This window comes from Propithecus coquereli, unplaced genomic scaffold (assembly GCF_000956105.1).
Source record: "Propithecus coquereli isolate 6110/MARCELLA unplaced genomic scaffold, Pcoq_1.0 Scaffold286, whole genome shotgun sequence".
NCBI classification, from domain to species: domain Eukaryota; kingdom Metazoa; phylum Chordata; class Mammalia; order Primates; family Indriidae; genus Propithecus; species Propithecus coquereli.
The window spans coordinates 708,362-721,712 of NW_012148463.1; the positions used below are offsets into that span (position 1 = coordinate 708,362).

General features: G+C 38.9%; 1 protein-coding gene across 3 annotated transcripts in view; it reads left to right on the forward strand.

Moving 5' to 3' along the window:
• The window catches only part of CTNNA2 (catenin (cadherin-associated protein), alpha 2), a 483,549-nt gene that overhangs the window by 87,029 nt on the left and 383,169 nt on the right, over positions 1-13,351 (forward strand). For all 3 annotated transcript variants that reach the window (XM_012648465.1, XM_012648464.1, XM_012648466.1), the window contains exon 2: positions 4,545-4,625. In XM_012648465.1, the coding sequence (XP_012503919.1) occupies positions 4,545-4,625 (81 nt within the window). The remainder of the gene's footprint in view (positions 1-4,544; positions 4,626-13,351) is intronic.

The following is a 13,351-nucleotide window of genomic DNA, read 5'->3' on the forward strand; positions in this document are numbered from 1 at the left end:
TAAAGGATCCCCTATAAAAATCTAAATCAGAAAATTTATTCTCTTCCCTCTCATCAACTCAAGCGATGGATCTATCCCGAATATGTTTCATAAAATAGTGCTCAAAGACTAAAACAAATAAAGTTTAATAAACATGCACCTCCCTAGCACAACATATGGCAACTAGGAAAGGCACCCGCAGCAATGTGAGAGAACACTCCTGCCTGTCTTCTTTTTTCAATAACGATATTTATTAAATGGCTATCTCTATTGCAGACTCACTCTCTGCGAGTAAAGATAAAGAAGACAAGTGGGGAGCAGGTCCACGAAAGGAACACAAGGTCTGCAGACAAAAAGTGACAGAGGAAATACACCTCTACTTGAGATTTTGTTGATAGTCTTTGAAGAGAAACACATGAAAGTATAAAATCACAGAATCCTGGACTTTTAGAGATGGGTGATGGCTTAGATATGGAATGGAAAAAGCCCTGGAGTGGGAGTCTGGAGGTGCTGGTCAGATACTAATGAGCTAGGTGGTCAGAATCAGTCCCTTCATCTCTCTGGACCTTGCTGTCCTCATCTTGGAGGGGAATGAGAGGTTAGGAAAGGAGAGGTGCTAACATTGAGTTAACACTGCTGGTCAGGTACTGTGCTAAACACGTTACAGATGCTATCTCTTTTAATGTTCACAATAATCCCACAAAGCAAACACTTATGCACGTTTTAGAGATGAGAAAACCCCCGGTGTCTGTCAATTCCCAACCCCCTCTGCGGTGCCATGATTGATTCCCTATAATGGGGAAGTGAGATTACAGGCTCTCCATGGTTTTTCTGGTAACTCGTCTCTGGACCCTTCATTCTATAAATGATAAGTCTGGAGCCTAGAGAGGTTGCCAGCTCACTCGGGTAGTAATCGGCAGAGGGTGATTACAACAGGCTTTTGTTTTCTTCTATTCATTCATTTTATTTTATTTTATTTCAGCATATTATGGGGGTACAGATGTTTAGGTTATGTATGTTGCCCTTGCCTCCCCCCCAAGTCCGAGTTTCAAATATGTCCATCCTTCGGGTGGTGTGCATTGCATTCTTTGTGTATACATATACCCGTCCCCTCCTCCCTCCTCTCCCCTTCCCCCTCCCCCCTGCCCAACATCCAATAGATGTTATTCTTATATGTGCACTTATGTGTTCATCAGTTAATACCAATTTGATGGTGAGTACAAGTGGATACTGCTCTTTTGGTGCCTCATTTTGGATAATGGGCTTAAGTTTAATCCAAGAAAGTATAAGAGGTGCTAGATCACTGTCGTTTCTTATGATTGAGTAATATTCCATTGTAAACATATACCAAATTTTGATAATCCACTCATGGATTGACGGGCACTTGGGTTGTTTCCACATTCTTGCAATAGTGAATTGTGCTGCCGTAAACATTCGGGTGCAGATGTCTTTATCGTAGAATGTTTTGTGGTCTTTTGGGTAGATGCCTAATAGTGCTATTGCTGGATCGAATGGTATTTCTATTTTTAGCTCTCTGAGGTATCACCAAATTCTTTTCTACAGAGGTTACACTAATTTGCAGTCCCACCAGCACTGTAGAAGTGTTCCTGTCTCTCCACATCCTCGCCAGCATTTGTTGTTTTGTGGTTTTTTGATAGAGGCCAATCTCACCAGGGTTAGGTGATATCTCATTGTGGTTTTGATTTGCATTTCTCTAATGATTAGAGATGTTGAGCATTTTTTTATATGTTTGCTGGCCATTATTCTGTCTTCTTTTGAAAAGTTTCTGTTTATTTCCTTTGCCCATTTGTTGATGGGGTTGTTTGATTTTTTCTTGTTGATTTTTTTGAGTTCTAGATAGATTCTGGTTATCAGCCCCTTATCAGATGTGTAGAGAGCAAATATTTTTTCCCATTCTGTGGGCTGTCTATTCACTTTAATGATAGTTTCCTTAGCAGTGCAGAAGCTTTTTAATTTGATTAGATCCCACTTATTTATTTTTGTTGCTGCGGCGATTGCTTTGGGGGTCTTCTTCAAGAATTCCTTGCCTAGGCCGATGTCTGAAAGGGTCTTCCCAACCTCTTCATTTAGAATTCTTAAGGTTTCATGCCTTAGGTTTAAGTCTGTTATCCATCTTGAATTGATTTTTGTGAGAGGTGAGAGGTGGGGGTCTAGTTTCAATCTTCTGCATGTAGCTATCCAGTTTTCCCAGCACCATTTATTGAAAAGAGATTCTTTTCCCCAGTGTATGTTTTCAGGAAAGGTAGAAAATAATTGGATGACTGACAACACCATACACTCTGACTTTATTATTAGGTGATGATGTCAAAATGATAACTTAGATCTCCTTTCACTTCAGTTTGTTGAATTATTTTTAATTTATAGAGCTTGGCATGTCCAGGAGGGAGCCTTGGGTAAGACTGACTCCCAGGGAAGTAGAATTTTCTCACAATGATCAAATTCTTAGTTATTTAACAAATATGTCCAAGAACCTACCATGTAAAAGATTGAGCTAGAGTTTCTAGCCCTTATTTAACCTCTTAGAAATGTCCCAGTCTAGTTGCCTATTTAAAATGAACTGCCCCAAATATTCCTTCCTTAAAGAAAGAGAACTTTTCCTTTAGAGATTCTAGTTTTTGGCAAGGTTTTCATACATTATCTGCCTGAATGGAGAAAGCAGAAGTACAGGTGATCCAAAAATAGTTTCTATGTCATTTTTGAATCAATTCTTTCATTTTTTCCACAGCAAAAAATACTTTCCTAATTAATCCAAATACTGTTAATGCCTTTTATTGTTTCCAGTACATTAACATCATGATTGATTGTCCTGCTAACCTTGTGAAGAAGACAGAGCATATGTTATGCTATCCATTGTGCTTATGACAAAACTCAGAAGTGAAAAAAATGGGACAAATCATTATTCAAGGATCATTGAGCCTAATAACAGGGGGTTGACACCCCTTCCCTCCTCTCCTCCTCTCCACTCCCCTCCTTTCCTATCCCCTCATCCCTTCATCCATCTCCTCCTCCCACTCCTCCTCCCTCCTCCTCTCCTCCCCTCCCCTCCTTTCCTCTCCTCTCCTCTCCCCTCAGTGATTGGCATCCTGTCCAATTTAGGCTGATGAATTTAAAACCATGCCCACATTTAGACGTACAGAGTAGAGGAAACTCTGGCATGATGGCTTGAAAGTCCTCATTTGCTGTGCAAATCTAAGCATTGACAGGCTACTACTGTTATTCCTGCACAAATACCTTATTTAAAGAAATTAGAGCTAACGAAGGGCCAGTAGATTGACTATTCTGGTCAGTGGCCCAAATTTCCTAACTCTAGTCCCTGCTTTTGCATTCACCAGCATCCTTAAACAGTGACAAAAAATATGGCACCCGAGTCAAGTGCATTTCTGAATTGCCTTTGGCCAAAGACTTAAATGATAGAGAAATCCAGTGTTGCAAATATTACATAAACAGAATCCCAACAACAGTGACATGGAATACTACAGTCACCAGAGATCTCTAGGCTTCCAGATCAAAATATAAGCAAAATGATTATCCCATTAGGCCCAACTTATGACCTAGAATTTCATTTTGTCATATACATAAGTTGCTCCAGAGATCTGCAAGATTTTATAGAGACTGAATATGAACAAAAATTGGCTTGCTACTAAGACTATAAATAAATATATCTTTAGGGTGTTTGACTAAAGTTTAGATAATTTAATAGATTGGACAAGGTTTTTAAACGTTTGTCTCTTAAAGGGAATATAAGGCCAGACGTAATATTTGTAGAGCTTTTCATTCATGGGAATCTTGTCGCTGTTTCAAAAAGGCAATGGGTAGTCTGTTTTGTTTGGTTTTAATTGTTTTTCTATGCCCACCAAAAAAGTAGGAGAATAAAAAAAGAAAAGAAACAAGAAACTAGTGAAACTTTCAAGTGAATAATTTATTAAAGATTTTTTCTCTCTATCTCTGTCTGTTATAGTCATAAGGGAAATTTTCCTCATGACCTCAAGCTGTGGGTTTCTTATTATCATGTTTAGCATTCCACTGTGTGACAGAACAGATATTAGAAACCGTATTTTCTAATAAAGCATCTCTTTTGATTTTGGTACAGAAGTGGCAATATGGCCTATGAAATATTGGCATAAAATTCTGAATTCTGGTGATTTACTTAAAATCCTTTTCTATTTATTTTTATCATCTCAGTTATCTCGTATTCAGAAGTGTGCTTACATAATAGAAAAGCACAAAGCATTTGTATTTGAAGGCAAACACAAAACATCCTTGTGTTTATTTAATCGCTAAATGTCTGGAGAAGGGAAGAAAACAGATTTGCATAGAGTCAAAAATGGACATAAGTGTAACCACCCTAAGAATGTATTTATTTTTATCAACTTTAATTGTTATTTCATTAAAAAACAACTTTAGAGAACAAATCGTGTTAGCCATGTGTTGAAAAGAATCTTTTTTTTAAATTAAGCTCTACAACTCAATTGTTTCTCTGATTTTTCTTTTTAACTTTTAATGTCTCTAACATTGAATTTTCTAAATTTCTCTTTTCTTAATAGACTGGAAGGAAAGAAAAAGGAGATCCTCTAAACATTGCAATTGATAAGATGACCAAGAAAACAAGAGATCTAAGGAGACAGGTACTGTTTTTTGTTTTTATTTTAAGTGCATAGTATTTAGCAGTGGTTTCAATAATGTCCTTTTCCAGGGTGCCTTCTTAGAGCTGCTGTTCAGGTTGTTATTCTTAATAACATCTTCATATGCGTAGAAACATTTTATCAGCAAGGTAGAGATTACTGGGTGGAGAGATGTGCCAGCTGCAAGGCTCATAAAGGAAACAACCCCCGATGGGACGGCCTCTCACTTCCCAGACACACTCTGCCTAGGTAGAAACTTCATGAATTCACTACCTTCTACATCTGATTTTTAGTATTCCAAATCCAGGTGTGCCAAGAGACTGTCTCTGATCTTTTCTGGTTCTTACTTAATCAAACTCCCAAGGAATTCAGTGATAAACCAGAATGCTAATGATTAATGAGAAAATATAACTCTTAATCTGGAGGGCTGACTAAGAGCTTTGTCCTAGTGTATTTCTTTGGGAACATAATTCTAAGGAAGTTTGCTGATCACATGGTTGTTTGGGAGGCAGGGAATTAAAACAAGAAGAGTTTGTTGAATGATTTAAATGGCTGATGGCATCATTAGTTTCATGGGTCTATTTTTCTTGGGGAGAGGGTTAATCTCTGGCCATACCAATGTATGAACACTGGTAAATGTTTCCTTGGAACCCTTATTTTATGTTTCTATGATGAATTATGCTTTCTTTGGTAGTGTTCTTTCTCTAGAAGAGATTATATCATCTATTAAGTTATAATAAAACCCTGTCTTCATGATTTCTGCCCGGGAGCCTCCTGTCTCCTACTAGTAGCTTTTGCATATGTCCATCTCATTCACTAAGTATTGACTGTGTTAATCAGCTAGAACCAACCACTCCCATGGCAGCACCTGCTGTACTTTCTGCAGCTAGAAAAGGTGGATTAGCATGGCTAAATGTAGCATTGGCTCCTACGTCATGTTACGCACAGACAAGGTTTGCAGGGTGCCTGGGCAAGAATGCCCAGGAAGCATCTTAGAAACGGTTTGAATGAGAGGAACACACCATTTCTCATTACTGCTGGGGCCTCCTGGGCTCTCTTCAGGATATCACCTGAAGGCGTAGATACATTTGAGCTTCAGAAGACATCACAATTATTTCTGGAATATGAAGACTTTAGTTTGACTCCCTAGCTAACAAGCCTTTTGGGAAAAACACTTTCTTTTCCTTTTACCTTGAAATAAGGCAGGATAAAATATTTTCTTCTTATATATTAGTAACACCGAATAAATATATGGCCAAGTCTGCCTCTCCTTGCTGTCCTAGACTGTCTGTCATATCCCTGTTTGATATTAATAGTAGGAATTGAAATGGAGGTTAATGGAAAACATTGAGTCAGATACCTGGGTTTTAGAGTTAGATCTCCCACTAAAGTGTCAATGTGACTGTAGGTCCTTCATTTCTTGGTCTCCTTTTCTTATCTATAAAAGTAAGGAGCCAAAAACTAGGTCTCTGAGCTCTTTTGTGAGATATATAAGGTTGTATGAGTCCAAGGAAAATTCTCATTCATTTCCTATGCCAGAGGTCCTAATGCTTGATAATCACAGATTTTAAAAGCGGTGGGAGGACATCTCCAGGGTTTGCCTTTGGTGAGATTGTCATGTAAAATTCATGAGCTGAATTTCCCACCTCCCTGATCTCTTGGTCTCAGTAGAGATTACTTTTTTTATATATATCCAAGAGGAACCAGCACCCTCAGCTCTCTCCAAATCTCTCCAATCAGACCTATCATAGTAGTGGTTTTTTTTGTTTGTTTGTTTGTTAGGTCTTATTAGAAAGTAATGGACAACATAATTTTTACTTTGGTATTAAAATTCCCAGAAAGTGGTTGATTCTTCTTACGAGAAGGCAGTGGTAAAATTCGAATTCATGGTGAAATTTTAAATGCTTAGGTGACAAACTCCTTGGAGAGTTTCCTTTAGGATGGAAAGTGAAGAGTATGTCTTTCCATGAAATTATTTCATGCATGTGATTTTTTTCCTACCTTTCCCCAAAATACAGAGGAATAAGGATAAAAGGAGAATTGTTTTATAGTATTAAGATCCAACAGTTATGGTATAATTTCACACCATACCCATGAATTTGGTTGAAACTTCTTTCTCTTCTCCAATCTGCCTTTCTGAAACTAAGATGGTCCCCATCTGTCATTTTCATCCTTTCCCATATGTTAGGATATTTTTGTCTTTCTTCCCATCTCTTCTGTCTCTCCATGTACACCTGTAGTGGTACAAAAGCTTCTCCAATCTAAATTGTAGCTACCTAGCACTTGTGCAGATGGAACATGCAATGACAAATTTGCTTGGCTCAGGTAGGACATCAGCTCAGATTTAGTTATCCAGTTAATTGTATTAACAAGGTTTTGCCTAGTTCTCTGCTAGGCCCTCTGCAATAGGGGCCCAGTGAATGCTCATGGCTCAAATGAATGTTGCCCTACTGCTGAGATACTTTCTGTTCTTTTAATTAGAGATAAGCCTTTGCTAGAGCAGATGCTAAATGAGAACTCTTAATTACCACATCCACTCCCTGTACCCATGGATTTCTTTGTACAATATTTAGAGAAATCAAATCTCATAGGGGAAAGAAGTGAAATCAAAGATTTTTAGTTAAAAAAAAAAAAAAGATTTCTAGCGACTTTCATGATTTCCCATTCTTTCAATTTCCTGTCTCCTCCTCATATCCCTATGTTTGGGCAGTGCACTTCTGAAGGGTGATCCTGGAGCCTTGCAAAGTTCCAGTCAACAAAATTAAAAGAAATAAAATCAATCGTGATCATTATCTTGGACTTTCCTAATGAAAGAAAGTGGAATTAGACTTGCAGACGCTTAAAAAAATAAGGATTTCATTGAATAAAAAGGATTTCTATTTAAGTGGAATTTTCAAGTAAGTAGAACCCCTCTCTTGAGGCAACATATCCTAAGAAACTGAGGAGTCATAAATTGTGAAAAAGGTCATAGGAACCCAAGCGTATTATTTAAAACTGATTGACATGAATCCATCTTGCCAATTAAACCTATGACGGGGGGCAGTAGTAGAGCAGAATCCTCTTAGGACCGTTTTGTTTGGAATTAAAAATGGATTTTGGGGAACGTAACCACCAGCCTTAAGCATTACGTTCCAATTTTAGAGCTGTGGGCACAGTAGGCCCCATGTCTGAGCTATTGTCATTCTGAATCTGAGCTACAGTGATTCCGGAATCAGACCATTGTGGAAACAATGGGCAAAACACGTCCCAAAACATGAATGGTTTGTTCAAAGACTGATTTATCAAGACCCTGTCTCCAGAGTGGACTACAGAGAAATCTTCCAAGATTAATAAGAAACAATTACAGCTAAAGAGTTTCCTCAGCTGCCCCCACTTTGTGACCCAATTCCTTATATAAAAACTATGGCTGAAGGTGGACAGCTATTAGGGAGAGCTTGCAAAATCCACCATCCACAAAATGCAAACTGAATGATAGCCGACTTGCATTGAGTCACTGAGTCCTTGCAAGGTGCCTGGAACTCTTCTAAGTTCACTCCATGAATTGACCATGTTTAATCCACACACCAATTCTGTAGGATAGAAAGATTGTCACCATGCCCATTGTACAGATAAGGATGTGAAATAAAGTAATGCACCCATGGCCATACAGGATGCGGATGTGTGGAGGCTCCAGACCAGGCAGGCTGGCTGTAGGGTCTTTGCTCATAACTTTTGCTCCATCCTGCCTCTCCACAGAACCAGCTTATGCAAGTGAGTCACCCATATGCTGATCTACTCTAGAGGATGCATGTGGGGAAGACAGAGGGTTCCCATGGAGATGGAGAGGTGCTGTGTGGTTTTCAGCAGTACCTCCACCACTCCAGGATTTGGAATGGGTGACATGTATGCACTGTGGACAGAAAAAAAAAAGTCTGTGGTAAATGTCAAAAACGTGGTCCTTGTCTGTGATATGTTATCATCTCTTGGGTCTCCAGCTGTTATGGTCCACTGGATCCTCTTTTAAAAAAGTGCTATTATGTTTAGGTATCTGGCTTGTCAAAGCATGACTTATAGACTTTCTAAAACATTTACAGAAAAAGGAAAATTACAGAAAAAAGGAATGTTAAGGCATTCAATTGTTTTTCTCACATCTGCCCATGATGGGGCCAATTATTTTTAAATTCATTGTAAGAAAACATTTATATCTGGATTCAAATCTGTTTTTCTTCATAAGGATATGAGACTATCTATATGATGACAACAAAAAATACATGGAATACTGAGTTTCCCCAAATGTTGAAGTGTGTATTCTTTACACAGAAACCCTATGTCGGTGCTAATAATCCCTGGGGTTTGTTCCCTAGGTCACATTTGGGAACAAGTGTGGAGATCAGAAAATGATCATGTAGCAAATGGGATTTGAAATATAGAACAAGAGAAACTTAGAGACAACTGAACAGAAATGAGATCAAAAACACCAGAAATCAGAATCAAAAAGGCCAAGAGGAACAGAGCAAAATAGGTAGGAGAGGGTTTAATAACTCAGTGAAAGGCCATCCTTTGGACATGACCCTTGATCATGGGATATGTATTCAAGCCACCTCTACCTTAGGAAAATCCTGATAAAATAACCCTAAATATCATACCACAACATACTTATTTATCTCCTAGAAAACCCTCATCAGGCCAAGTCCGAAGTACGTCATTTCATCAATTTAAAACAGTTCTTGAAATATCACGAAGGGCAAGCTCTTCCCTTGTCAAGGCACTGTTCAATTCAAGCAGTGGCTTAATTTATTTCTGTATGGTTGATTGTTCACACATTGGCTTGACCTCTTTCTTGCTAGCAAGTCTAGATCACACGAAGAATCTAGTAGCTTGATCAACATTGATTACTCAAATAGCCCACTCTACTGAACAGAGAGATAGATAACGTAAGTATGAACAGGGAAACTCAATTAAGTGGAAGCTTCACCTACTGATGTGTTCTTTTCTGCTAATTTCTGTAGGCTCTGGTGGTCTAGGGAAAGTGGGGAGGGGAAATAAATAACACTGACTGAGTCCCAAAACACATTCCAGAGGATGTCTGCATTTGGTCTCATCTCTGACACCTTCTCCCCATTTTAGGCAAAGAGAATTCCGTTATGAATCCTGATCCCGAGACTGAGAGATCCATTGTAGGATTATAAAACCAAAATTCTGTCATATTTTCCAAGCAGGAAAACTTAGAAGATTTTCAACTATGATGATTTGAACAACAAAGTAGGTGTTTTGTTTTTGTTTTTTGCAGAATACCCTTTCAGTTTACCAGAATATTCATCTCAGTACACCCCTCCTGCTTAAGTGAGTTTGGCCAGTATGTGTTGTTTGAGGCCATGTTTAGGCTGAGATTTCTTATCCAAAACTGTCACTGAAATGGAGATAATTTTAAAGTGTGTTGTGCATTCACCATTACGGCCTGAAGTAAGGTGTTTCTAGAGCGGATGATAGCAGCTAATCACCTTGATCCTGACTGAATGTACCCAGCAGATCATTGCAGTCAGCTTGTGGCCAAATATATCTGTTCTGTTTGACCCCTCCTTGCTGAGGTTACCTTTTATTACTTGAGATGGCTTCTGGCATCAGTCTTCCCAGGGGAAATTTCCATCAGGACTGCTGATATTTCTTAATCTCCCCATTTCCCAAAGAGGCTGGATGAATCTGAAATTTAGAAAATGAGTCATCTTCCGGCAGACTCTGCCCTGCCTGTCATCACCACCAGCCCTGGGGGGAGCCCGTTTGCTCTAGTATCTCATCACTTTGTGCCTTCCTGGCTCCCATGGATGTCACTGCTGATGGCTGAGGGAATTCAGCATTGCTCTTTGCTTGGGTGGAAAGTGCGAAGAAGGTGGTGTTAGTTATAACATCCCTGTATTTACGTTACATGCCCTTGACTCATCTGTGTGCTCTTTTTTGGCTGAATGAAATGTCCAGGATATCTTAAAGACAAACCCTCACTCCACCCTGGCCCTGCACAATTGTGTGCTTCCTGCTGCCATCACTTTTTAAGAGAGTTACAGCCCCACATAACTCCTCCCTTTGTCATTCCTTAAATCCCCATCAGACATTCTGTCCTGTTGATACCACCTTCTAAATGCATTTTGGGCCCATTGTTCCTCTCCACTCCCATTGGCTCTGATTAATTGTTTTTCACAAAAACGATATTCATAGCCACATAACCAGTCTCCTGGACCCCAGCCTCCCTGCCTTCAGCACATGCTAGCCCCAGCAGTCTGATAATCCAGTGTTTACAGATCCTTCTGCCTTTGCATTTGCTATTGCTTCTGCCTGGAATGTCCCCCTCCCACCTTTTTGTTTTCTTCCAAGAAAACTCATTTTTTTTCATACAAGGCTTAGCTTAAATGTTACCTTATTATCACAACTTTATCCAATTCCTATAAACAGGGTTTACCCAGTAGACTCCTAAAGCTGTTTAAAATATCTCTATTATGACATTTTTTGCAGTGGATTTAAGTTATTTATTTGTTTTTAACCTGTGCCCATATCTTATTATTCTTTGTGTCTTCAGGTCACATCCTAGTGCCCCAAATAAAGTAAGCCTACCCCACACAGGTGTTGAAAGAGTGAAGAATCCCCTGTACATAGCCACCCCACCCAGCAAATATCCCAATCATCAACTTCCCTCCATTCTAAACTTACATGTCCCTAGTTCTGTTGTTTCGAGGCCTAGATTTGGGCTCACCTAAAAAGTCCTTTTATACCATTATACTAATAATAATTTTTGTTTTAAGAGAGGATACCTTAACTCAGCAGTTTCCTGCTGCTTGGCTGGCTTTAGAAGACTCAGCTCCAGGTGAGTGAGGCACCAGTGTCAGGTACAAGATTTTAGGGGGCACCAAAAACCGGGTAATCAAGATAAATGACATTTATGCAGCATATTAGAAAGTCAAAATTAATGCAAAAAATTCATAATGAGCAAAATAGCATCATGAATAAAGGTAGGATCATTGTAAATGCAGAAGTGCAGTGCTGAGCCATACTGAAGCCTGACGCAAAAGGAAAAGTCAGCAACCCGGATCCTGTCTGCATTTACAATGTTGCTATTTTGTTCATCATGGATGAACCTCTTGTTAGTCCTGGCTTTGTTCCAGAGCCTCTATCTATTAAAGTCTTTACTGCACCTGCTGTAGGAGAAAGTCCTCCATCCCACCCCCACCCCCGCCTCTGGCAAAGTCTCCATGTCAGGTGGCTTTCTTTTTCTTCTCACGTTAGTGACAAAAGGGCTGGCTTTTAAATTTTATGAGATGACACCTTGGACTCCTGATTCAAAGACCTATTTAAATTGTGGTGTCTTTTAGGTTGTCTTGCTCCAAATGCATTTCTTCTCAATGTTTATCACAGTGACATGGGCTTTTTATGGCACTCTAAAGTGCTTCAGAGAAAACGGAGAACATTTTAATACTGCTGATTTACTCTTTCAGGTCTACAGTAATTTCCTTACTGCCTAATTATAAGGCTCAGTTTAATTTACTCTACACATAATGTTTACTGATGCACATATGGTGCCACATTTCAGGAAACAGTACCCAGTACAGGTATTTTTGTCATGCTGGAGCATGGAAAATTTCCTTCTTTTATAGAAAAAAAAATGTTAAGAAATTTTATCATCTCAAATAATGTCCTCCAATGAGGGGGAAAAATCATGCCTATCCTTAACTTGAGGAAGAAGGATACAATCTCTTTAAACACTTATTTTTAAGGCCAAGTGACGATTATGTGGTTACATGTGTGTACAGATTTTCAGTTACCCCCAAATCAGGAAGTGGGTAGGAATTGGGGAAAAGAAGAGAGAGGAAGATAAAACAGCAATATCTTCTGGCCTTATTTCTCAACTATCATTGAAAAAGAAGATACTGATTCATAAAGTCTTAGAGGTGGAAGGGACCCCCCGGGTCCTCCCAGAGCAAAAGGTTTTTGTTCAGCCACCTTAAGACTCCTTCTGTTGGCCTCTGCTTTAAAGATGGGAGCTGGTCCCTTCGCCCAGCAGTAACTGGTACTGTTACTAAGTAAGTTAGTTGTTAGAAAATTGAGTTAAGATCAGTGATTTTGTAATTATCAACCACTGATGTTGGTTTTGTGCTCCCAAACTGATTTCTTTTCCTAAGTTTAGGTACCAGATAAAAGCTTCAGTAAAGAATTCTATTTAGAGGTCCAAAGACCTACAAATAGTGACTGTTATTGCATATGAAATCATGCCTTTGCAATCAATTGCCTTGCCTTTTCATAGCCCTGAGTGCTAAGAATGGTTAGGCTTAGGGACTGAGCAGCTGATGCCCTCTTGTCATTGACATAACTAAAATAATCAGCTCTATTGATCATCTGATCTGTTACTCCTGTTTGTACCTAGTTATGGATGAAGGTCAGAAAAGTAAAGCTGTCCACTCTAACTGACATTTGTTTGGTGTTTATTCTTTCCTTGATTCTTTATTGATGATCCTTACAATAATTCTTCAGAGAGATATTACTATCAAAAAGATTGTTTTTTAAACAGAGTAGAATATTGAAATTCTAAAAGTAGGATTTAATTTCTTACCCATATAAAGCTCATAAGTAGAGAACCCAAGTGGGCTGACTCTGAAGCCTGTCCTTTTAATGAGTGTAGTTGTTAAAGTTGGTACACTTTGGTCTTAGTTTATAGCTTTTATTAAAATTCCTTAATGGGAAGAGCATAAGGTAAATATCAATTATTA